Source organism: Poromitra crassiceps (assembly GCF_964638095.1).
Source record: "Poromitra crassiceps genome assembly, chromosome: 10".
NCBI lineage: Eukaryota > Metazoa > Chordata > Actinopteri > Beryciformes > Melamphaidae > Poromitra > Poromitra crassiceps.
In genome coordinates, this window is record NC_139631.1 from 14,358,336 (window position 1) to 14,384,972 (window position 26,637).

Sequence of the window (26,637 nt, forward strand, 5' to 3'; positions counted from 1 at the left end):
TGACCTCTCGAACGCCATTTTCAAGCTTGTTAACGCGATATCTCAGGAATGCCTTGACGGAATTTAATCAAACTTGTCTCAAACATCGACTTGGACTCAAGGATGAACTGATTACATTTTGGTGGTCAAAGTTCAAGGTCACTGTGACCTCTCACACACCCAATTTCCAAGCTCTGTAACGCAACATCACAGGAGCGCCTTGACGGAATCTCTTCCAATTTGCCTCAAATGGCGATTTGGACTCCAGAATGAACTAATGGCGCAGGCATAAGTCCGCGTTGCGGTCGTTCTAGTTTTATTTATAATTAAATGGAGCTTGGGCCTTTATAAGAATGTTTATTTGTATTATTTCAATTGTCACACTCATCGATACATATTTGAGGTTTGTTTATTAATTGGGAAAAGGACCACTGGAACAAACGGCGCGAACATGATCCGGCTACTTTTTCAATCTGACTGGCTACTCAAAAGTTTGGGGAACACTCTGCTACAATAACTGCAATGCATTCTGGTCTGGCTGAATTGGCTCACGGTTGTATGATTATGAATGAACACACCATCCTTCATTTCACTGCTTCTTTGTACTACTGAGGTTCCTCTAATCCTACACGTGCTGCTTTAATGGCTGACTGTGTTTCTACCTACATTCTGCTTTACTCTCCTCTTGCACCACTGACACTACCTGACACTCAGTGTGGTGTCTCCACTCCATGCTTCTCCAGAGCTGGATATCTGCTTTTCCATAAAGAGCCGAGTTTTCCAAAAGGCTCTGGCACTAAGCTCATCTTTCTTCAGCGTACAATAGACCAGATATGAACACAGACATGGTTTAACATGCTTTTGTTAAACCCGGTATGACACTCTTCCCTGGGTTAACACAGGCTTTTGGAAAACCTCGTCTCTACACGGCATTGGAAGCCACTGAGATGGGTTATTTTCTTGCCTCTGTAGATGCGGCCTGGAGGAGTCTTTGAATCATTCCTGCCTCTGCAAGCAGACAGACTGATGCACAGTAATCCTTTGCAGGGATTTGTCCCCACTACCCTCACAGTGAGGCTGTCGTCTCTCTCTGTCACGCAGAGTCTCTCTGTCACGCAGAGTTTATATCCATCTTTCCTCCTGTTTTTTTTGTGTTTTTTTTGTGTTTTTCTCCTCACCTCCCACCTTCTCTGCCCATCTTTCTGGTTTGATGCGTTCTTCTAATACCTCTCTGCTTAGCATTTAGGTGTTAAATCTCCCAACATATCTCTGTGGATGACTGACTGAGCTCTAGCCCTTTGATCCTTCCCCAGTGATGATCTTTGAGCTAGTCAGCTGACAGGAAGTAGAGGAGTAGCTGGTGCATCATCTGCAGCGTGGTTGGTTAATCTGTAACCTGCTTGGGAAGTGGGTCAGTGCCTTGGCTCCTGACGGGCGCTGGATGGGGGCGGGCGTGCTTACCTTGCAGCTTACACGGGCAAACCTTTAATATGGCTGGATTTGGGATGCAGGAGAGGAGTTTTAATAATGCTATAATCTCCACCATGATGTTTTCCCAATATTCAGAAATCATGTGTAACACAGCCACACAAGGGAGGGATGTTTGTTGTTTCACTTTGGAGCACTATGCTGATTAGCATAATTCTCTCTTTCTCTCTCTTTCTCTCTCTCTCTCTCTCTCTCTCTCTCTCTCTCTCTCCTCTCTCTCTCTCTTGCTATTTTTAGTGCCTAAAATGATGAATGTTGAGTGTTGACTGAGCGATACGTTTCGTTTGTTGTAGTAGGTTTATACAAATTAAGGGATTAGAGGAAACACTGCATGTGTTTTCATGTGTGTGTGTGTGTGTGTGTGTGTGTGTGTGTGTGTGTGTGTGCGTGCGTGTGCTCGCTCGTGCATGTATGTGTAAGCAGCAGTGCATGTGTCCGTGTGCCGGTGGTTTCTGTTCCTGTCTGGTGAAACCAGTTGATGGAGGGAGGCTTTGCTGATGTCACTTCCTTAAGATGTTTTGTGGTTTCCCCACCTCCACTCTAAACTCAAGGCACTTGCATGAACACTTCAAACTGATCTCGCCGTGTTGCTTTATGCTGATCCTTTCTCCTCACGTCCACTGACTGGAGTATTCAGGTTCATGAGGAGGATCGGTTTGGAAAGGATCTATGGCCGGTGTTGTGGCGTGGAGTGTTGTGGCGTGGAGTATTGTGGCGTGGACCTTTAGCAGAAAGCAAAGCATTGGCCGCCACACATTGTAGGTTCCCATATCCGGAGTACGCCATTTTGTTCACTTCCTTATTTTTCTTTTTGTACTGTGCATTCAGTACGCAGCAGCAGGGTAAGTTTACGATTTCAGTACGACCACAGCTGTCTTTTCACCAAGCTTTAGAAGGAGATCAATAATGGGGTAATTCAAGTCAAATGTGGCTGTTTTGTATTCGTATATAATTAGTCATTATGCTCCATGTATTTCTGTTTAATTAGTGTATGTTTTGATGGAGTTGCTCCAAGGGATGGGTGTTCTATATGAGATGCTAATAGTGATTGATATTCCAGTTGTTGGCTCTACATGTGGAAAAAAATGTTTCTTGCTACTTGTGTCTGCACTTAGCTTTGTTGTATATAGATTTCACTTCCTCCTGGGGGTAAAAATAAATATCCATTTGCCACTAAATGTTGCAAAGGGACCATCAACTTTTAGAACCATAGAAGAGTAAAGTGTTGCTGCTGATTATGATCAGGAGGTAGTTGGCTGACTCCATAGAGCAACGTGTGCTGGTCAGAGGCATGCATATATTTGCATTCATTTGTTTTCTGGTAGCCTCCACGCTAAACAGGAAGAAAGAAGCCATTAGTATAGTAGTAGATTGGCTTGCATTGTTGTCCAAACTTTGAGGCAGAAAATCAGAAAGGTACTATACACACAAAGGGGAGAAGTGCTGTTTAGATCCACTCCTCCTTACATACAGTATAGGCTTTGAAGGCTGTGTGTCTACTCTGTAGGCCTACATGTATCTGCCATTGGAAATAGCAGAGCTACACAGTCGACGTGCTGTTTGCCTGCCTGCCTTACCTTTTCGTTCCTACTGTTGTTGCATGCTAGCTAGCCATTTGATACCAATGCTTGTGGTGCAATTTCCTCTCCGGTGCCAAAGTAGAGAGAAATATCCCTCAGGGCACAAAGATGTGCAAAAACATGTCTGAGAGCAAATGGAATTCCTCTCCTCTTTCAGTATTGTAGCCGTGACTCACCCAGGTCTCTGTGCATTATCTGTCAGTGTGCACGCTGGTGTCCTGTTTCACTCTCTCTGTTTACCCCCCTCTCTCACTCTCTTTACACTGTTGACACGCGTGTACAGTGTACCCTAGCAAAAGCCTTCAATGTGTTTGCACAGTGTGTGCAGCAGAATATTGTTTTTGGTGATAGGTAGGCTTTCCTCTCTTACGACATATGTATGTTGAGAGACTTTGAACACGACACGAGAGAGGACAACTTCCTTTTATCATCGGCGATTTGCAAAGTGGTGCTTCTAGTTTCAGTGTGATACTCTGGTGTAAGACTATGCTTATGTATGCATGTACAGTATGTATGTAGCCTTTGACTCCACCAGCCAGATGTGTACTCTGCCCAGGTCGTAGTCACTTTGCCCCGAAACACCTGCTTCCCTGCAGGTTCCCTCAGCCAGCCTGCAGAGGCACTGCCTGCAACAGGGATCTGCATGATTCATATCAGCTGTGGCTCTTCTAGGAGTGCACTCTAGTGATGAAAAGCTTGTTGACTTTTCTCCTGCATGTGCGAAGGTGTTGAAGGTGTTGTTAAATGTTTTCGTATTGATGGTTTTAGCAATATATTCTGATTCAAAGGAGCAAACAAGGTTTACAGGCCATTTTGTATACAGGTGACTGCAGCCAGTCATTTGCCTTTGATCTGCCATGGCTCTGAGGTATCCTGTAGTTGACTGTGAGTGTAAATGTCATAAGATAGGGGGAAAAGAGGCAGTGTATTCTATGTAAAACACCAGTGGATTGATAGAGGTGCTGTCTAAATATAGATAGGCCTACCCCAAAAGATGCTTTGCTTTCTGCTACCGGCCAGTTTGCCCCAGTTTCTATTTATGAATGTAAGCCTCTCTTGTTCCTGGACAGGTATGATATACTCTACTGTATTAGAGAATGGTCATGATTCAACTTGTCCGGCTCCTCCCTCCTCCCCCTCTCTTCTATTTTCTCCATCCTCCTCTGTAGTATTAGGATGTGAGTGAAGGCCGTACAAACTCCCTAAGCACCCTGTCGCTTTTCACACATGATCAATCTCTTCAGCTTCTCATCCTCTCTGCTTTTGTCTTTGCTTTTGTTTCTCCATCCGCTTCAAACCACTCTGTTGTTGGCAAGCTCCATGGTTATGCTTTCCTGTAATAATGACCAAGTGAAACATATTTAACATAAGAACTTTACTTTGTCCTTTGTGGCCGGATATAAATGAATACGATATTATAAAATTTATTTTTCCTACTGTCTGTTGTTTATTCTCTCTCTCTCTCTCTCTCTTTTCCCCTCATCCCCACTCACCTCCAGCCCCACGCGTATGAGGCAGTGGAGCCCCTGGATCTGGAGGAGTTCCTGATGTCTCAGCTGCGTAGTGGAGACTCTGCCATGATGCAGGAGCTGGGAGACTTCCCAGACGACGACCTGAAGGTGGAGCAGGTGGAGAAGGAGTGTCGCACCGTCCAACCCAGTGTTCCTGAGGACGGGTGCGTCACATGGCCACAGAGGAAAGCACACACTGATTTGTTTGGGAATAGAAAATAAATCAAAGGAAATTGCAGAGCTGAGACGGGGGGAGAAAAGAGTTCTACAGTTGTTTAAAGTCACAGTGAAATGGCATCTACTGTAGCTTCCATAATTTGATGTATTTCCTGCTGAAACAGGATGTTGGGCGGGGCATAAGACAGGCAGGGATGATTCAAAAGTGTAAACTCATGGGATATTCGTTAGGGAGAAAGTTCGGGTTTTATTTGATCTGAGGGGCGCAGGGGCAGGATTGTTTTATTGGTTGGAATGTTTTATATACGATAGATGGGACTTCTATATAAAAATACAAGCTTTATTGTTTGATATGTGTATATTATGACATGAACAATTAGCTAAGCTAACAAGGTCAAAAACGAATTATGACTGATGAAGATGCACTTGGCATTGAAATGTTAGTCTCCAGTAAAAGTATATTGTACACTTGATCCGTGTGTTCCAGTGCCATACTTTGGACAAGTTATGTGAAGTCTCTCCTCAAAAACTCATCTCTCGAGGGTCGCAGGTTCGCAGGAAGCGTGGTGCTAGTCTCGGCTCTCCCCAGACCGGCAGAGGGTGGAGCAGCGACTGCGGGCAGCAGGGGGGGAAATTGGCCAAGTACAATTGGGGAGGGGGAAAACGGGTGGGGGAATTCAGGAAGAAAATCATTGTGACATTAATAATACTGCTAAAAAAATGTGCAAAATGGTGAAGAATAATTACAGCAGATGTTTCAGGCCATCACATCAGGCCATGATCAGTGCAAAGAGTCGCACTGCTCAGCTGCTCTCTATTAAGAAGCTGAACCAGTCTTCTCTACATTGATCACCTTCAGTCATTGCAAAGCTATGCTGTCAATGTGTGCTATGATCTGCTATCTCTGCTATCTCTGCCTACTCAGAACCTGCACTTGCCCCACACCTTGACCATGCACTACAGATTAAGATAGGGCCGGAATGTGGAGTTGTAAACATGAGAGCAACAGTGTTTGTGCCTGTGTTTGTGTGTCTGTGAGTTTGTGTGTGTGTACATAACATACTGGTATGAAGAAATACACTTTTTCACTCTCATCCCTTTGTTCATAGGGTGGAGTTGGATCCCCATGTGAGAGACTGTGTCCAGAGTTACACCCAGCCATGGCTAGTGGTCTCTAGACGGTAAATAGTCTTCAACAACACCCCATAAACATCACAATCCTAATGTTCTGCACTCATGTTCTGAACGTTTCTCAAAGCTTTACATCTGATCCCTTTGCCTTTCAAATAATGCTGAATAAAAGGATCAAGCTGATTGTTGGCCAGGTCTCTCACTTTGACATTTCTCTTGGGTCCTTTAGTACTTCCTTATTTTTCTTTTTCTCAGGACGTCACACAGACAGAAACCTTGATAGGCCCAAGTCAGATATTTTTGTGTATTTGTATAATTTTAAAATTAATAAACCTATTGGATAAAACCGTTCATGGATGGTTTTCTAGGGAAGAGCTGTAGTCCAGTATGGCAAAAATACCTGAGGATGTTATCTAGTATAGTTAGTTATGATGATCATCAGCAGTGATGAGGTGAGCTATAAGGTTTGCACCAAATTTTATTCAAGTGGCAAAAATCATAGGAATTTCAGCTATTACACTTACACTGTAGGAACATACTGTGTGCTCTGAGACATTTTACACTTACACTGTAGCAACATACTGTATGTGTGCTCTGAGACGTTTTACACTTACACTGTAGCAACATACTGTATGTGTGCTCTGAGACGTTTTACACTTACACTGTAGCAACATACTGTATGTGTGCTCTGAGACGTTTTACACTTACACTGTAGCAACATACTGTATGTGTGCTCTGAGACGTTTTACACTTACACTGTAGCAACATACTGTATGTGTGCTCTGAGACGTTTTACACTTACACTGTAGCAACATACTGTATGTGTGCTCTGAGACGTTTTACACTTACACTGTAGCAACATACTGTATGTGTGCTCTGAGATGTTTTACACTTAGACTGTAACAACATACTGTATGTGTGCTCTGAGACGTTTTACACTTACACTGTAGCAACATACTGTATGTGTGCTCTGAGACGTTTTACACTTACACTGTAGCAACATACTGTATGTGTGCTCTGAGACGTTTTACACTTACACTGTAGCAACATACTGTATGTGTGCTCTGAGACGTTTTACACTTACACTGTAGCAACATACTGTATGTGTGCTCTGAGACGTTTTACACTTACACTGTAGCAACATACTGTATGTGTGCTCTGAGACGTTTTACACTTACACTGTAGCAACATACTGTATATGTGCTCTGAGACGTTTTACACTTACACTGTAGCAACATACTGTATGTGTGCTCTGAGACGTTTTACACTTACACTGTAGCAACATACTGTATGTGTGCTCTGAGACGTTTTACACTTACACTGTAGCAACATACTGTATGTGTGCTCTGAGATGTTTTACACTTACACTGTAGCAACATACTGTATATGTGCTCTGAGACGTTTTACACTTACACTGTAGCAACATACTGTATGTGTGCTCTGAGACGTTTTACACTTACACTGTAGCAACATACTGTATGTGTGCTCTGACTCTGAGATGTTTTACACTTACACTGTAGCAACATACTGTATGTGTGCTCTGAGACGTTTTACACTTACACTGTAGCAACATACTGTATGTGTGCTCTGAGACGTTTTACACTTACACTGTAGCAACATACTGTATGTGTGCTCTGAGATGTTTTCCACTTACACTGTAACAACATACTGTATGTGTGCTCTGACTCTGAGACGTTTTACACTTACACTGTAGCAACATACTGTATGTGTGCTCTGAGATGTTTTCCACTTACACTGTAGCAACATACTGTATGTGTGCTCTGAGACGTTTTACACTTACACTGTAGGAACATACTGTATGTCTGCTCTGAGACGTTTTACACTTACACTGTAGCAACATACTGTATGTGTGCTCTGAGACGTTTTACACTTACACTGTAGCAACATACTGTATGTGTGCTCTGAGACGTTTTACACTTACACTGTAGCAACATACTGTATGTGTGCTCTGAGATGTTTTCCACTTACACTGTAACAACATACTGTATGTGTGCTCTGACTCTGAGACGTTTTACACTTACACTGTAGCAACATACTGTATGTGTGCTCTGAGACGTTTTACACTTACACTGTAGCAACATACTGTATGTGTGCTCTGAGACGTTTTACACTTACACTGTAGCAACATACTGTATGTGTGCTCTGAGACGTTTTACACTTACACTGTAGCAACATACTGTATGTGTGCTCTGAGACGTTTTACACTTACACTGTAGCAACATACTGTATGTGTGCTCTGAGACGTTTTACACTTACACTGTAGCAACATACTGTATGTGTGCTCTGAGATGTTTTACACTTACACTGTAGCAACATACTGTATGTGTGCTCTGAGATGTTTTACACTTACACTGTAGCAACATACTGTATGTGTGCTCTGAGACGTTTTACACTTACACTGTAGCAACATACTGTATGTGTGCTCTGAGACGTTTTACACTTACACTGTAGCAACATACTGTATGTGTGCTCTGAGACGTTTTACACTTACACTGTAGCAACATACTGTATGTGTGCTCTGACTCTGAGACGTTTTACACTTACACTGTAGCAACATACTGCATGTGTGCTCTGAGACGTTTTACACTTACACTGTAGCAACATACTGTATGTGTGCTCTGAGACGTTTTACACTTACACTGTAGCAACATACTGTATGTGTGCTCTGAGACGTTTTACACTTCCACTGTAGCAACATACTGTATGTGTGCTCTGAGATGTTTTACACTTACACTGTAGCAACATACTGTATGTGTGCTCTGAGACGTGACGAGATCCAGTCCAGTCCTAGACAAAGTGTAGGTGTGGAAACAAGAAGTCTGAGTCTGATAAAAGTGTAGATCTCTCTCTCTCTCTCTCTCTCTCTCTCACTCACTCACTCACTCACTCACTGTCTCACACACACACACACACACACACACACACACACACACACACACACACACACACACAGTCACTGTCTTGCGTCACAGTCACTTATGTTTGTGTTGCAAGCGTGGGAAAATCAAATCTATTATCTAGTTTGATTAGAACTGCAGAGGTGTATCAGCAGTAACCATGCATGTTGTGTCTAGTAGTGTGTCTGCCTCTTTGTGACTCTGTGTGTGTGTGTGTGTGTGTGTGTGTGTGTGTGTGTGTGTGTGTGTGTGTGTGTGTGTGTAGGTGCCAGGGTGATGGCTGGAGTGCGTATTCAGAGCGGGCGGGCCTACACAAACTCCTTCAGAAACAGACCTTTGCGTCGGATGTCCAGCCAGAGAAGGAAGACACCCCAGTAAGAAACACAAACACTACCATGCATTGAATCACACACACACAGTCACCTTCTGAAGTTTCACTTTCACTTTGAAAAGAGTGGGATGGAAATGAATCACTGAATCGTAAAACCCAATATATACCTGTATATACCTAAAACTGTTTCTTTTAAATTGTGGGTAGGAACAGTAATTGGGTTTCCTGTCTACAATGGCAATGTGTTTTGCTGAGCCTGGGTCATAATAATAGCCACCAACCAACCAACCAACCTGTGTTACTGTGTCTTGTATAAAATACCTTGTATAATGTGTCAGTGCCAGGTAATCATGTCACATTCTGTAATTATGCCTCCGCCGGCGATAGCCAGGCCGGGTTGTCCGTACGTACGTACGTCCGTACGTACGTATGTCCGTCCGTACGATGTTCGTTAACGCGATATCTGAGGAACGCCTTGACGGAATTTCATAAAATTTGCCTCAAACATCGACTTAGACTCAAGGATGATCTGATTAGATTTTGGTGGTCAAAGGTCAAGGTCACTGTGACCTCTCGAACACCATTTTCAAGCTTGTTAACGCGATATCTCAGGAATGCTTTGACGGAATTTAACCTTGTACCCCAATTACGCGGAATCCTCAATTTACTGTTAGTCCATCTGATGGACCTTAACGGAAATACTGTACTCATTTATAAATATTAATTTAAATTTTTAAATTTTTGACTGTTTATAATTCATTGGTAACTTCTTCCCTAATACCTCATACCAACATTTCATACCTATTCGAATTTTAACCCCTCAAATGCCAGTGTACAGTAAGTACAGTAAAAAAAAAGAAAAAGTACATTAAAAAAAAAGTGTTTTTTTTCCCCTTTCCATAAAGACAAACTGGGTTTGGGTCTGATATTATGGGCAGGTTGGGGTGTTTTACAAAAGTCACCACTGCAAGATGCTTAGTGTCAAAGATTGGCAGGAATGATGTCACAATACCTATGACATCACTAGCCTATGACATCATCAGTGATGTCATGAGATGATTTTTGGTCAATAATATGTCACTGATGACATTACTGATGATGTCATAGACATTGTGACATCATCAGTGGGTTTTTGTATTTTTTGTGATTTTTTGTAAAAATAGTATTTTTTCATATTTTGAGCCAAAAATCCAAAAAACGCATGTTTTGGACTACCAGCCATTTTCCACAAAACACACAAACGAGCTTTAGTCCAGCAACCATCCTGGTCTAAAGGCTTCAAATCAGTAGTGTGGACTGTCAAATTCAGTTTTCTAATATTTTCCCATCTTTGGCATAGGAATCAGTTTTTTTTACATTTCATGTAAACTGTATGGAATTGATTGCTATGCCAAAACTGGGGGAATATGGGGAAATAGGCAAACACAGTAGAAACTACAAGTTTAACCGCTTGAGTCAAGGTGAGATGTGTAACATCAAGGAAATAATGATTTTTTGAAAAATTTGCTGGAAGTCCAAAAAAAGATGTTCTTTTTGTGCAAAATTAACATTGAAACCAATGGGACAACTATGCAATGGACTTTGAGACCATGTAACTCCCCCAAAGTTTCTACCAACTCCAAGGTTAGATATTAAGGTCAAAGTTCAAGGTATTTGGTCCAGGATGCCCGCTGAAACAAATGAAATAAATTAATTTTGTTAAAATTTGCTGGGAGTACCAATAGAGTGTTTTCAATGGAAGTCAATGGGTCCATCAGATGGACTAACAGTAAATTGAGGAGTATTTTTGAAAAAAGGTCTTAGGATCGTAGAAAGATGATAGATATGATTGATTTTTGTCAACTACCCCCAAAAAAATACCTAGCCTTAATTTCAGACCATTTAAGCAAAAAATGTGGAAACGGCCCATACGCGAATGCAGGAAAAGTCCATCAGATGGACTAGCGGGGTACAAGGGTTTTAATCAAACTTGTCTCAAACATCGACTTGGACTCAAGGATGAACTGATTAGATTTTGGTGGTCAAAGGTCAAAGGTCAAGGTCACTGTGACCTCTCAAACGCCATTTTCCAGCTTGTTAACGCGATGTCTCACGAATGCCTTGACGGAATTTCATCAAATTTGCCTCAAACATCGACTTGGACTCAAGGATGAACTGATTAGATTTTGGTGGTCAAAGGCCAAGGTCACTGTGACCTCTCGAACGCCATTTTCAAGCTTGTTAGCGCAACATCTCAGAAATGCCTTGACGGAGTTTCATCAAATTTGCCTCAAACATCGACTTGGACTCAATGATGAACTGATTAGATTTTCGTGGTCAAAGGTCAAGGTCACTGTGACCTCACGAATGCCATTCCCAAGTTCGTTAAAGCGATATCTCAAGAACGGCTTGATTGAATTTCTGCCAATTTGGCTCAAACGTCGACTTGGGCGCAATGATGAAAGGATTACATTTTGGTGATCAAAGGTCAAGGTCACTGACCTCTCCAAAGCCATTTTCAAGCTTATTAACGCCATATCTCAGGAATGCCTTGACGGAATTTCATCAAATTTGCCTCAAACATTAACTTGGCCTCAAGGATGAACTGATTACATTTTAGTGGTCAAACTTCAAGGTCACTGTGACCTCACGAACGCCATTCCCAAGTTGGTTAACGCAATATCTCAAGAACGGCTTGATAGAATTTCTTCTGATTTGGCTCAAACATCGACTTGGACGCAAGGATGAACTGATTCCATTTTGCTTATCAAAGGTCAAGCTCACTGTGACCTCTCGAATGCCTTTTTCAAGCTTGTTAACGTGATATCTCAGGAATGTCTTGATGGAATTTCTTCGAATTTGCCTCAAACGTCCACTTGGACTCAAGGCTGAACTGATTACATTTTGGTGGTCAAAGTTCAAGGTCACTGTGACCTCACACACCCAATTTCCAAGCTCTGTAATGCAACATCTCAGGAGCACCTTGACGGAATTTCTTCCAATTTGCCTCAAATGGCGATTTGGACTCAAGAATGAACTAATGGCGGAGGCATAAGTCTGCGTTGCGGTCGTTCTAGTTTTGATTTTATTTTGGTTCAGACAATAGATGGGCAAAAGTTTTGTTATGTATAACGACCAAAAGAAAAAATTAGGCAGAGCAGGAGGCTCTGAGACACAACACTGAGCTACAAGCAAAACGTCTTTGCTGCATGCTTCCTGGAGTGAGGAGGGAATGGAAGTCCATACTGATGGAGGCTTGAGAAAGAAACAAGGCGACCACAGTGGGGGAGAGGTGCATAGAAGATAAAGGAAGCGGTGGTGGAGAACGCACTGCAGCAGTGTTTTGTCATTCCCGTCACTCTCTCCACTCTGACACTGTCCCCTTCAAGTTGAGCCACCCTGCTTTGCACACAACTCAACTTGAATGTTCTACACACTCCACCTCCATTTGTTCCACCCAGACAAACACCGAGATCTTCATCATTGTGTTTTGATCTGGGATGTGTTGTCCTGCATTCAATTACATGCCACTTTCTACAACTTTCTTTTGTTTAATATATACTGTATACTATAGGTATTGCCAGCATCAATCCTCTACTGTCATTACAGATTCCCTGCCTCAGCCCTTGACTAACATTATTTCTAGCCAAGTTCCCATCCTCTCCCCCTGCACTCTCCCCAGCTCTTTTGTCTCATTCTGGCCAGATCCCAGCCTGGGGCAGTCACAGCCAATCCAAGCCCCTGTCCAAGCCTCATTCCCAGCCTCTGGCTAGCCAACCAGCCACTCCAGCCTTCACCACCACCCAGCCTGACCAGCCTCCACCTCTCACCACCACCCAGCCTGACCAACCCCCCACCTCTCACCACCAGCCAGCCTGACCAACCCCCACCTCTCAGCACCACCCAGCCTGACCAACCCCCACCTCTCACCACCACCCAGCCTGACCAACCCCCACCTCTCACCACCAGCCAGCCTGACCAACCCCCACCTCTAACCACCAGCCAGCCTGACCAGCCTCCACCTCTCACCACCAGCCAGCCTGACCAACCCCCACCTCTCACCACCAGCCAGCCTGACCAACCCCCACCTCTCACCACCAGCCAGCCTGACCAACCCCCACCTCTCACCACCACCCAGCCTGACCAACCCCCACCTCTCACCACCAGCCAGCCTGACCAGCCTCCACATCTAGCCCCTTCCTTGCCAACTCTGGTTAATCACCCAAACCAAAGGGCCATATTCCAGCCGTGGGCTTCCCATGATGTAAGCGCCAGAGAGGGAGGGACAGATAGGGGGGAGAACAGCCAGAGAGGGAGGGACAGATAGGGGGGAGAACAGCCAGAGAGGGAGGGACAGATAGGGGGGAGAACAGCCAGAGAGGGAGTGACAGATAGGGGGGAGAACAGCCAGAGAGGGAGTGACAGATAGGGGGAAGAACAGCGCTATTGTCATTCAGCTCTTAATGGCTCTCCTCCTCTATACTCCAATCTGCTCCAGCAGTAGCCTTGGGATCATCATGTGATGGTTCTCTTGCAGCCTGTTTTCCCAACCGAGTGAAGCGCCACCGGGCCGGAAGCTTGCTCAGTCCCTGCCGATGGTTTGGGAGTCCTGTTGTGAGATTGATGGATGCCGGGAGTGAAAGAGAGACGGAGGGAGGGGTTCAAAGCAGGACATAGCATGAAAGTGGAAAGGTTATGCCCTGTAGGCCAGTCATCTGAGTAACTCCATATGGCTCCAATACCAGCCTGAAGACCTCCTTCTGATGGGAGGAGGATGCTCTGCTCTGTTAATAGAATTGTCTTGTAATGACAATATTTGATCAGTGAACAGGAAATCCAGTGGGCTCTCCTTAGATCCTGAGATGATCATGGTCATTTTGTGCTTGACTGTAAGCCACAGGGTGAGGAAGGTTTCAACATGCCCCAAAAATGATTTGTTTAGCCTTTTCATATATTAATTCAAAACCCACACCAAAAATATTATTTTAAATCGAGGAAGCACAGGCTTTGACCACAAATCCACCCTGCCCCCCAACGTTTCCTTTAGTTCTCTATCTTAATAACATCCCCTTGTACATCCTGTCCCACATCATAATCACACTCATCCTTTCTTTTTCTCAACACTTCATCTCTCTCTCTCTCTCTCTCTCCCATAAACCCCACTCACCCTATTCTCTCTCTACCCCCACCCTTCTGCTCATACCGCCCCAGGTCAAGTCTCCATCTCTAGCAGGGTTGAGTGATGACAGTGGCCGCACGCTGACCTCTTGTGACTTTGACCTGCGGTCTTTGACCCCAGACCGCAGAGTGGAGGGGCTGCTGGGCCTGGGCAGCCCCGAGGAGCTGGACCGCTTCAACCAGGAGGCGCGGCAGGCGAACAGATACCCCGAGCTGTTTGCTCTCTACCCGCCTGCAGACGAGGTGAGGGGCAGAGAGAGGCCGTGCTCACAAGGCTGTGTATTATACCCCCATGCATGTTCACTCTCTCTCTCTCTCTCTCTCTCTCTCTCTCTCTCTCTCTCTCTGTCTCTCTCTCTTTCTCTCAGGCACAACATGTATACACAAAATACAGGATGTAATGACCTTATAAGATTATACAGGCTACATACACACACACTCTAATTAAACATGGTCTACATTTAGAAAACAAAATGGAAAAAATACACTTTAGTATCAAGAATGTGCGGGCCCAGGTAAAGACGTATAAAACACAAACACCCCCTATTTATTTTAAGTGTCTCCCTTCCTCAGGGTCCCAATTACACCTGGACCTGGATTTACCGGCATGTACTTTCTTGACACTGGAAGTATATTTTATACATTGTTTTGTTTTCTACTCAGTTCCTCCCAACCCATGAACTGCCGATGCTCTCCAAGTGCAACTCTTCTCTCTTCCTAGCCTGATTTGAAAACGTGGTCTTCTCTGTTTTTGTGTCCCAGGAGGAGGCAGTGGAGATCAGGCCCATCCCCGACTGTCCCAAAGAACACATTGGAGACCGCATCATGATCCGATGCCAGGCCATCAAGTATGCCATTCATTTTCATAATCACGCAGGAGGGGCAATAGCTGTATAATTTAAACTGTTGCCATCTGTTTCTGTCGTAGGTTAGACAAGGAGTCAACAGTGTTAACTGCACATGGTCATTATGAAAATGTAACCTTTTGCTCAGCATTCAACACACAGTACATTCTTGCATGTAGCAGCCGATTATGACTTAAAAAGTCCTCTGGGCGGCTGTCTCTAAAGACATGCAGTCGATCTGAGTGACGGAGCAGTGTGGGAGTGTAGAGGAGTGCAGCGTGACTCTGCAAGGGTTGTTGTTCTTCTCGAGACCATCTCTTTCCCTCCCTCCCTCTGTGTGTTTTTCTCTCTGTGCCTCTCTTTCTCTCTCTGGCGTTCTCTTGTTCCTTCTAACACACACACACACACACACACACACACACACACACACACACACACACACACACACACACACACACACACACACAGTCTCTTTTCACTCTTGATCTTCCCTCTTGCACTCCATAAAACTGCCAAATGTTTTGGTTGAGCTCATGTCTCTGCTGCAGTGGTTTTGGCAGCCTGCTCTCCTGTCCTTCAACCTTCCTTTGACTGATGATGTCATCACTCAGCACATTCCTGTTGCTTACCAATATACCAGCATATTCTGCTAGGATAGAACAGATCAATTACAGTACAAGCCAAGGGGAAACGTGCAATATTGAAGCTGAATGCAGAAACACAGTATTTGTCTCCTCTGCTGTGCTGTTATTGAATTACTGTCTCATTTATTTTTCCTCTTTGCCTCTCACAGGTTCGAGATTGACATTGAGCCTATATTTGCTACCCTGGCCTTGTATGACCTGAAAGAGAAGAAGAAGGTAAAGCCGCCACAGAAGGATTTCACTTTTTTCACACATCTGAAGAACAAACTCACACAATTCACAGTTTCTACACCTTTTTAGCCTTCTTCACACATAGTGTCAACTTTCAGGCTCTGCTGATGGTTTTCACTATTCACACATGCAGCTACATTCAGGAACATTTCCGTCTCGCGCCTCTTCGCACTTGCCATGACAATGATGGAATAGATGGTGCAAGGGACAGTCCAGCAGATGAGGCCTCAGGCAGACAAATTAGTCAAGTGGATATTTTCCTTCTTGTTCTTACTGTCCTCCGCTCAACAGGGATACACAGAGAGGGAACTCTGTGCTGAATTCCGAATCTGTCCAGTTTCCAGCCATTCTTGGAAAAAGGAGCTATGCAAACAAAATAACTCGTATTGCTTAATTTATGAAATCACCCGCGAGCCAAGGCAACCGTGAACAAATACGTCATCAGTGGAGTCTTGTGATTGGTTCGCTCGCACCATGTGAACGTGTCTTTCATCACACGGACGTAACGCTTTACGTGCAATCTTCAGTGCAATGTTACTGCTTTCATTCACAACACAGCCGTACCGGCGTTTCCCCTGAAATGTTACTAGGTCTTGAGGTGGGAAATTGGCGGTACACAGATTACCCTGAATATCGATCCCTGCTCCCATTCACACATGACCCCATGCAGGAAATGTTCCTGAACATGTCAGGGTGGGCTGCATGTGAGAAAGGGGCTTAAGTTAATTTTGGGCGGTCTGTGTGGTCGTGAGGGATCAGTGTCATCTCCAGTGCTTTAGGGCTCATCAGTTTTTATATGTTTTTGATAACGGCTAATGTTGCACTGCACTTTCCAAGTCAAATATTTTTCAGCCCATCTGCATGTTTGCTGTGGATTTGCACAGCTGGATAGTTTTTGGGTGAAGAGGTTGGAAGGATTTAGTTTGTACTGAAGTGCTCAGGGATTTGTCAGATGAGACTGTGTTCTCATCGCTGCCCAGCTGCTTTCAAGCCTGTCTGCAGAGCTGATGGCCTTAATACTGTACAGTCTGGTTGGTAGATACTAAGATAGGACAACATAATTCCATATAATATTGAAAATGAACCGCAATGAGCCAGTTCCAGTGCAGCACTACAAACATGATAGGTCATGTAATGTTATGTTTTCAATCTGTTATGTGTATCTTACAGCACACGGACTGTAAATCATGGACATTTTCAGTCCTCTTCCCCCACTGACACCTCCTTTATACAGTGAATGAGAAACTGACAAGCGTGTTGTCAGTTAGACTTAATGGACAGTGAAGCACTCTGGAACTGTGCGACTGACTCACAAGTTTCTTATTTTAACGCTTTTTCTCCATCTCTCCCCTCTATGCCTACTGAATGTTTCTTTTTCTCTGTTTCTCTGTAAGAATTCTTCAGTCATACTTTATCTGTTTCCCCTCTCTGTTGCCTCTGTCTTTCTCATTAACTATTTCTCTCCTTCTGCATCCCTTTCTGCTGTCTCTGTTGCTCACTGTTATGTAGTTGCTGTAACACACACATCATGTTTCATAACTGTGAAATCTGCAGCAGATGTTCGTATAATTCCATCTAATTCTCTGGTTATTAATCATGTCCATGCGGACCACCACGCAGGGTACACACACCGGATTATGGTTGAACCACCATATCAAATTCATGGATGTAGTAGGCAGTGATTTTAAAGTGGACATACAAACAGACAAATATCAAGTTAAGAAACATCTTATCATCTTATCATCTCCCAGAAATGCGTTTAGAAGCTGTTTTTCAAAAATCACAGTGGTTTTGACTTTTTAAAGTCAGTGTTGTTGTACACTCTTTAACTTCAGTGAATTCGAACTTGGTGAACTCCTGAACGGCTGTCTTCTATTGTAGGGATGTTTGACATGTTCATTCTGTTTAATCAGAAAATTTCATTTCATTTCATTTCATTTTTATTTGTTCTGACCAAACACAATACAAGAAACATACATACAATATATCTTTAACAGGTTACAGGTTTGGCCAGAAAGGAGCAGGATGAAGAAAACTTATTATACCTGCCCCTTTCTCAAAAAAATTGTAAAAAACAAACATAGATGGTCTGCCTAATTTGATAGCAGTCATTTGAAATAGACGCTACATCATGGCCTCGGAGAAACAAAATTCTAATTAATAATTAGCAATCTTGTGACTATGACACAATCATGTCACATGAGAACGAACAAAATAAGAAAATCATCCAGATACTTCATACTGGTTAATTATTCTTTTCCTATACATTTTTTTAAACTGGAGAATACCCCTACAACTCTTTAAATCATTCGGTAGAGAGTTCCAAAGTTTAATACCTGTAACTGAAACACACATCTGTTTTAAGGTGGTCCGTGCAAATTGATGTCTAAAATTATATTTCCTTCTGTGGTCCTCCTCTAGAGAAACAAAAACAAATAATTTCTGCAAATTAACTGGCAAAGCTCGATTCTTTGCTCTAAACAAAACGAATAATGTTTGTGATTCAACTAAATCTCTAAGTTTGATTATTCCGGATTTGATAAACAGTCTGTTGGTGTGTTCTCTTGAGTCCACATTATGAATAATTCTTACTGCTCTTTTCTGTAAAATAAATAGTGGATTTATATTACTCATGTATGTATTGCCCCACACCTCCACACCATAAACAAAATAAGGCAAAATAATTGAAAAATACAAAATCCGCATTGCCTTATAGTTTAACACATACTTTGCCTTGTTCAAAACAGCAATATTTCTGGACAATTTCGTTTTTACATATGCTATATGAGATTTCCAACTTAATTTATCATCCATTATAACACCCAAAAACCTAAATTCAGATACTTTTTCAATTTGTACTCCATTTATGGACAATACAACATTTTCATCTTTTTTTCTATTGGCAAAAACCATAAACTTCGTTTTTTTTAGATTTAAGGATAATTTGTTTATGTCAAACCATTTTTTGAGCTTGACTATTTCATTTTCAATATTCTCTGCCAACGATGGCAGGTCATCTCCTGTACAAAAAAAATTTGTATCGTCTGCAAATAAGACAAATTGCAACAATTTTGATACATTACAAATATCATTAATATATAAAATGAAAAGTTTTGGCCCCAAGACCGAGCCCTGTGGGACTCCACATACAATCTTCAAACTTTCAGATATATTGCCAGCAAACTGTACATATTGTTGTCTATTGTCCAAATAACTGCTTAACCAATCTGAAACTACCCCTCTTACCCCATACGTGTGTAACTTAGAAATTAAAATAGTGTGGTCTATGGTGTCAAATGCTTTCTTCAAATCAATAAAAACCTCAAGATAATATCAAGATAATCCTCTTATTTAAGTCAGTTGTCTTAATTTTTCAGGCACTCCAAAGTGATATTTATGATATGAGTGTAAAAACATCTACATGTCCATTGCCATTAGACATCAGTTACAGTTAGACTCCTCCGCGGGCGTCGTTTGAGAACTGTCATGCTGACAGTAAATGTGCGTCATATTGAACTTAACACGGTTGCGACAGTTGTCACAGTTGGATAATCTATGCATGCTGCCTGCAGGCCCACTCTGTTCTGTTAAACCAGCATCAGGTGCAAACTGTGACTGTAATCTCTCGATTATTTTCTTGTTCGTTTACATGAACTTTGTCTTTAGCAGCCGCGACAGTTTTCACCTTGTGAGTCTGTGTGTGTCATCGTGGCAAAACGTGGTCCTGGAGACATCTATTGTAGCAGGAACCTACTGTACCACAGAAGCCGTTGAGTACTTTGTCAGGTGTCTATACAGGTATGTGTCGACAGATTTTGCAAACGCGATGGCGTCAAAGCCATGCAAGAGGCAGTCACGGAACTTTGCAGGTGTGTAGTTGACATAAAAATGTTTGGCAAGTTTGAAAATGGGCGTGATTCGTGCAAGTGGGCCGACCCCCAATCTTTTCTTTGATCTATTTGATGTCAAACATGTTGAAGTGCCTCTGTGTATGAAATGTGCTATACAAATTAACATGCCTTGCCTGGCCTTGGATTACTAAAGCAAAATATAATAATCAACTTTTTTTATATATAGCACTTTAAAGTGCTTTACAGAAAAGAGAAACGAGAATAAAAGACAGACCGTAATAAAAAGCTTAAGCACAAGGCAGGAAATCAAGATTGAAAACAAAATAAACAATTACATGAAGGCCAGTCTGTACTCTGTACTGTAGCATTGTGTCTGGAGAAGTAAAGGAATACACTCACGTTTCTAGAATAATTTCCAGCCAGGCTGTTCTGCGTGTAGGGGCTCTGATGACAAATGCCAGGTCAACTCTTGTTTTCTAGACTGAGGAACGGACAGCAAAAAAAAAAACATAGGATACCATGTTTCATGGGTGTAATCCAATCAGTGTTACCTTCTTTAGGATTACAGTTACATTTGAGAGGGCTGCTCTGCTGTGTGACCAGTGTTAAAGAGGCTGGAATGTATCCTGATGGGATGGGATGAGGAGAATGAAGGGGGAGTAGTTAATGGATTTCTAATGGAGAGGATCACATGACATACACCATTTCCTAGCCTGGGGTCACCGGGGAGGCGAGTGGAGAAACACCAGAGTGGCCTGAATGGATAACATTCCAGGATCATTGTTTGGTTAAAAGCTTTGGTATTGAAGATGGCTACAAACGTGAAACAAGCATCATGTAGCCTTTATATATTATATCGATTCCTTTGGTCCTTCTTGGGCGCCATTGTCCTTTGTTATGGTAAGCATTTCACATTTGCGTGACGCTTTGCATTTGACTATGCTCTGAATTTGATCATAGGAAAATGTTTTATAAACAGTAAATACATCGGTAAATGAAAATGTCTGTGCTCTTATTGCCAAGTCAAAAAGAAGAAGAAAAAAACAAACAGAAAATGTCTCAGCATAGAGGACCAAAAATAATTTGCACACTATTATATATACAAAAATATTATTTATAAATACCATGCCACAATCTGCATTTTTACATGACACTGTAAAAATAAGGTGCATAAAATAGTATATATAAATATGCAGTATTTGTGCAATTTGTTTGCACCTCCTGTCCCCTTGACACCATGATTTCTATTTTTTTTTTTTTTTTAAATCAGCTGACTTATTTTTGTCTCTCACAATGCATTTTTTTTTAAATATAAACCGTACATAACCATCTACTGTATGTGTTCTTGGTACAGGCTAAAATGACTACCGGTACATTTAAAAGGGAAATCTCATTATTGTGTTTTTTCCAGATATCTGAGAACTTCTACTGCGATCTGAACTCAGAACAGTTTAAAGGTTTCCTGAAGCCCCACACGCCACAAGTGGACCACTCCAGCCTGGCCAGATCTGCCATCTTCTCCATCACCTACCCTAATCCAGATATCTACCTCGTCATCAGGGTAACGCCTTGCCAGAGCAGATGCTGTCTAAGGAAATGCATAGCGCTATAAAACAGATTGTGGCAGAACTTAAAGGGTTCTTAGTTGTTCCTCCAGCTGTTTCCTCCTGGCCTAAAATAACTTTCTAGAATCTGCTTTTATTACCTCAGTTACCTACATATTTGCTGCAATGCCCTTGTACCTTTCCTTTTATCTGGCAGACATACGCTTTATACTTGTGCCAACACACTATATGCATTTTTTCTATTTTAAGTATCTTCAGCTGTTCTGATGACTTGTGTATTTCCTGTCTGTGTTTCAGCTAGAGAAGGTTCTCCAGCAGGGGGAGATCGGTGACTGTGCTGACCCCTACATGACCATGAGGGAAAGTGACTCGCCAAAGGTAATCTTATTTGTCACGAAACACCAGAGTCACAAAAAACATTTTGTTATCTTACTTTGGGTTTACTGTTTGTACTGAAGCTGATCAAATGGCCCTCCTTTGTGCTAAGCTTATTCAACTTTACCTTGGGCTGAAAATGTTTTTTTATTATATATATATTTGACTGTTTTGTTTTTAGCACTGGTTCTCTTTTTGTCCCACAGAACAAGGACAAGCTGGAGAAGCTGCGAGGCCAGGCGGAGACCTTCTGCCAGAGGTTGGGTCGCTATCACATGCCCTTCGCCTGGGCCACCGTTAATATAATGGACGTCATCACCACCGCCACACTGGACCGTGACTGCACAGACTCTGACAGCTTAAAAGGAGGTGTGTGTGTCTGTTTCTGTCCTTATCCGTGTATGTGTGAGGGAGAGACCATTCGCAAGGCCAAACGCGCAGCATTCAAAAGTCAGTTTCAAGTTTTATTATGTGCCTACTATAAATACCTCCGTCGATTCACAAGCGCACACAATTGATAGTTTTAATATAGAAAGTGAACTGTGACAGCGCCTGAATCAACACGAATCACCAGGTATGCACGCACCAATCCTGCAATCAGCGGTGTGCTTTTCAACCAAAAAATGCAACACTAACCTACAATGTCCACTGTTATTCGCATCACATAGACACGCAATTCCAAAAGCTACCCACCATTATGAAAGTCAAATAAGGCAAACAACAGATACAAGGCTTTGCCACAAGTTGAACAAACTGTACTCTGACCATGCCTCAATACCTCTATTGAAAATGACTGAATTTATAACCAAAAGCAACAGGATCACCACTTAGAGGTCCAAGCAAAACCAGTAGGCTCAACAGCAATAAATGTAATATTTTACATTTGAAGGAAACATGACTATGGGGTACCCACAATTTTAAACATCATAGGTATCCACCACAAAATCTATATATAAATTTGGCAATGTGGGCTCTGTCTGTTTCAAGAATTTTGGCCGGCCACAGCTATGCCGTTATGTGCGATCAGGCTGAAACTTTCAGGGGGTGTAAAGAGCACCCCTGCGGCCACGCAGCAGCCGAGCTGATAGTTTTTCCTAAGTCTCTTGTGTATAATAACAAAGCTACAAAGTGACAACAACTACATCTGACTGACATATGGCTATCCTCTAAAACTCCACTATGAAACTCACAATCTTCTTCGCAATCAGAAGTTCAGTGGTTCGAATCCACCTCTGGCTTTTAGCAATCTCTGTCCCAGGTCGCAGCTTTGACCTCAGTACCATGTAACTACATATGAACTACAGTTGAATAGACTCACTCCATTTTACAGGTCCGGTGCCATGTAACTACTACATAATGAACTATTTGTAATTAGACATGTACACCAATGTAATTACTGTACAATTACAATGGTGTTCATGTCTAATCTAACCAATGTAATTACTTTGTAATTACAATGGTGTTCATGTCTAATTACAAATAGTTCATACGTTGTTAGGGACCTGTAAAATAAAGAGTTACCACGAGGGGTAATTCAGAAGTATACAGAAATAACCGCTGTAATTTGTATGTCAAACTTCAGTACATTTCTTGGTGGTGCTATGGTGGTGAAGCACCACCTCAGCCCTGCCACTGCCTGCCTTCCACCTGCTTTACAGTCTAAAGACTCAATTATGCTCAATGTTAAATATGGATATGGATACATTACGTATCCATATGTCTGTACTCTGTGTTCATTTCGTCTGTATTATTTTGTGCACATTTTCTGAAAGCTTACGGATATGGACAAAACGGAGCAGTACCACACTCACACTTTTGACTCTCAACCGCCCTCTAGTGGATGTATTGCTTAACATGATGCAATGATGATGTAAAGGGGCCATGTTTGAAACGGACATATTTATTTTCGTACGAAAAGGGAGCATAAATAAACCTTAATTGAACTACTGTAATCTACCTTCTCTTCTGTACCAGGTAAAGCCAGTAGTATGGACAGGAGAGCCCAGTACCCCAGGAGGAACTCTGAACGTTACGGCACCGTAGAAGATCAGCCATGTAACCTCTCCGGCTTCAAACCTGCTATCATCACCATCAGCACCATCTTCAAGCAGGTTGGACCGGTGTTACTTGTGTGTTGTTTCCTTGAGATGAAGCATGGAAGCAGTAATTTCAAGGTTGGAAAGGGGGGCATGTTGATGGAGGCTAGACTTTTCTCATTCTCTCATCTATCATGCTGTGTCACACATTCCTCTATTCTGTGGCTCAGCCATGACCTATGGAAAAACGCTGGATATGACTTGAGTGGCAAGCATAGACAAATACTGTAACTTATGTTTTGGTTTTGTTTTGTTTTTGTTTTTATTTATGTTTCATTATTTATTTTTTATTTTATTTTATTCCTATGTCCCATATTCACATATCTTTTGGTCCTTGGTGCCCTTGCTCGTCATTAAATACAAAAAAGTAATGTGTAAGTCTACAGTTAACTTAAGTGATAACGTTTGTGTGTATTGTTTGTTTCAGGAGGGAGATCGTTTGAGTGATGAAGACTTGCTGAAGTTCCTGTATGAGATTAAGAAAACCTCCACTCCACAGAGGAGAATCAAGACTATACCAGGTCAGCTCTCATCTCTCATTTTATTTTATTATATCTCCCCCGGCGATAGCCGGGCCAGAGGCATTATGGTTTTGGGTTGTCCGTCCCATATTTATTAACGCGATATCTGAGGAACGCCTTGACAGAATGTCTTCGAATTTGGCTCAAATGTCCACTTGGAGGCTAGGATGAACTGATTAGTTTTTGGTGGTCAAAGTTCAATGTTGCTGTCACTAATGCCATTTTCAAGCTCATTAACGCGATAGCTCAGGAACGCGTTGACGGAATTTCTTCCAGTTTGGCTCAAATGACCACTTGGACTCAAGGATGAACTGATTAGATTTTGGTGGTTAAGGTCAAAGTTCAAGGTCACTGTGACCTCACGACCGCCCGTTTCATGCGCGTTAACGCGATATCTCAGGAACGCCTTGGCGGAATGTCTTAGAATTTGGCTCAAACGTTCACTTGGAGGTTAGGATGAACTGATTAGATTTTGGTGCTCAAAGTTCAAGGTCACTGTGACCTCACGAACGCCATTGTCAAGCTCATTAACGCGATAACTCAGGAACGCCTTGATGGAATTTCTTTGAATTTGGCTCAGGCGTCCACTTGGACTCAAGGATGAACTGATTAGATTTTGGTGGCCAAAGGTCAAGGTCACTGTGACCTCATGACCACCCATTTCAGGCTCGTTAACACGGTATCTAATCACCGCCTTGAGGGAATTTCTTCAAATTTGGCTCAAATGTCCACTCAAGGATGAACCTATTACATTTTGATGCTCTTGATTGGTAGTGTTCTTTCTCAGTGCAATCCATCTTGTTTCTCATAGTAGCTCTGGAAAGTTGGGAATAAACAAATGCAAGGTCAATGGGGTCACGCTCCTGCATGTACAAGCTGACTGATGCTCATTAAAATGTACACACACACACACACACACACACACACACACACACACACACACACACACACACACACACACACACACACACACACACACACACACAGTGCACACAAAGTCAATTTCAGTGAACTTCAGTCAGCTTGTACATACAGGAGGAGCGTGACCCCATTGAGCTCAATGGGCCATAGCTAGGGATAGGAAGGTTGTAGAGAGTTGGCATTTGAGGGGTGTGTCGGGGGTGGCTAAGGGGTGTGTCGGGGGTGGCTAAGGGGTGTGTCGGGGGTGGCTAAGGGGTGTGGGTGGTGGGAAGGGGCGAGGGAAAGGGTGTAAGAGTCTGGACAGTCTGTCAACTGCTCACTTGTTGGCAGAGGCATACTGCATATCCACGGTGCGGTCATTCTAGTATTGTTTTGTTTTTGGTTTGACTTGTTTTTGTTTAGCTATATGTTTAGGATATGTGCTATAATGTATAGGCAGTCCACTGATGTGTGATTCTGTCTTGTCCAGTTAACATCAAAGTGGACGTGACGCCACTCCACGACATGCCACAGGCCTGTCTGTCCCCTGAACTCATCCCTCTGATACCATTGGCTGAGAAGACCATCCGGCCAGTGAAAGAGGTGCTGGAGTTCCCTTCCAATGAGGTCTATGTCCCTCACAACATTTACAGGTGGGTTTGAGAATATAATGCATGACTGAACACATACATTTTGTTGGTGTGTTTACGTTTTAGGCATGGAAGCTCTTATCCAGAACTACTCAAAATAGGTGCAAGAAACCAACAGCGAGGAGTCCAAGAGTCAGAAGAACCGCAGTGCCAGTAGACAATTATAGATTGAACAAAATATTCCTTTGAACCTGAAATGGTCATGTACTGTATGATAGATCAGTGCTAGGTAAGGAAATAAGAGCTGAGGAAAGAGGGGAAGATTGCTGTTAGATGAGTTTTGAGGTTTCAGGTTACGTGCGAAGATGGAGGCAGAGACGGTCTGTGTGGCAACGTTGTCTGTGGCTGTAAAGGCAACACAGGTATAGGTACAGGTACACAGGACATCTAGGAATCAGCTTGATGGCTCATAGCCTCAGGTGTAAACAGGTTTGGTTGCTCCTCCTACTAGCCTGAGGCAACAAGAATAGTCTCATCCCTCAAAAGTACTTTGACATCCCCATAGTGCTTTGCTGCTTTTCGTGTAGTAGTGCCTATTTTTAGGTATTTCCGCCCAGGCTACCTGTGAATTGACCTAGTAGCGTGACATTGCAGACAGCCTGTGCTGCGAGCAGAGGTTTTTATATTCTAACTCTTAACACTGTGGTTTGCGACTAACCATTACAGTGACCTCATGTATGAGCAAGC

At 42.7% G+C, this 26,637-nt stretch overlaps 1 protein-coding gene across 1 annotated transcript in view; it reads left to right on the forward strand.

Moving 5' to 3' along the window:
• The window catches only part of dock8 (dedicator of cytokinesis 8), an 86,456-nt gene that overhangs the window by 21,972 nt on the left and 37,847 nt on the right, over positions 1-26,637 (forward strand). Inside the window, exons 3-14 of the mRNA XM_083644348.1 lie at positions 4,547-4,722; positions 5,845-5,916; positions 9,050-9,158; positions 14,306-14,515; positions 15,035-15,120; positions 15,911-15,977; positions 21,255-21,404; positions 21,706-21,786; positions 21,990-22,152; positions 23,758-23,894; positions 24,307-24,400; positions 25,791-25,953. Coding sequence (XP_083500474.1) covers positions 4,547-4,722; positions 5,845-5,916; positions 9,050-9,158; positions 14,306-14,515; positions 15,035-15,120; positions 15,911-15,977; positions 21,255-21,404; positions 21,706-21,786; positions 21,990-22,152; positions 23,758-23,894; positions 24,307-24,400; positions 25,791-25,953 — 1,508 coding nt within the window. The remainder of the gene's footprint in view (positions 1-4,546; positions 4,723-5,844; positions 5,917-9,049; positions 9,159-14,305; positions 14,516-15,034; positions 15,121-15,910; positions 15,978-21,254; positions 21,405-21,705; positions 21,787-21,989; positions 22,153-23,757; positions 23,895-24,306; positions 24,401-25,790; positions 25,954-26,637) is intronic.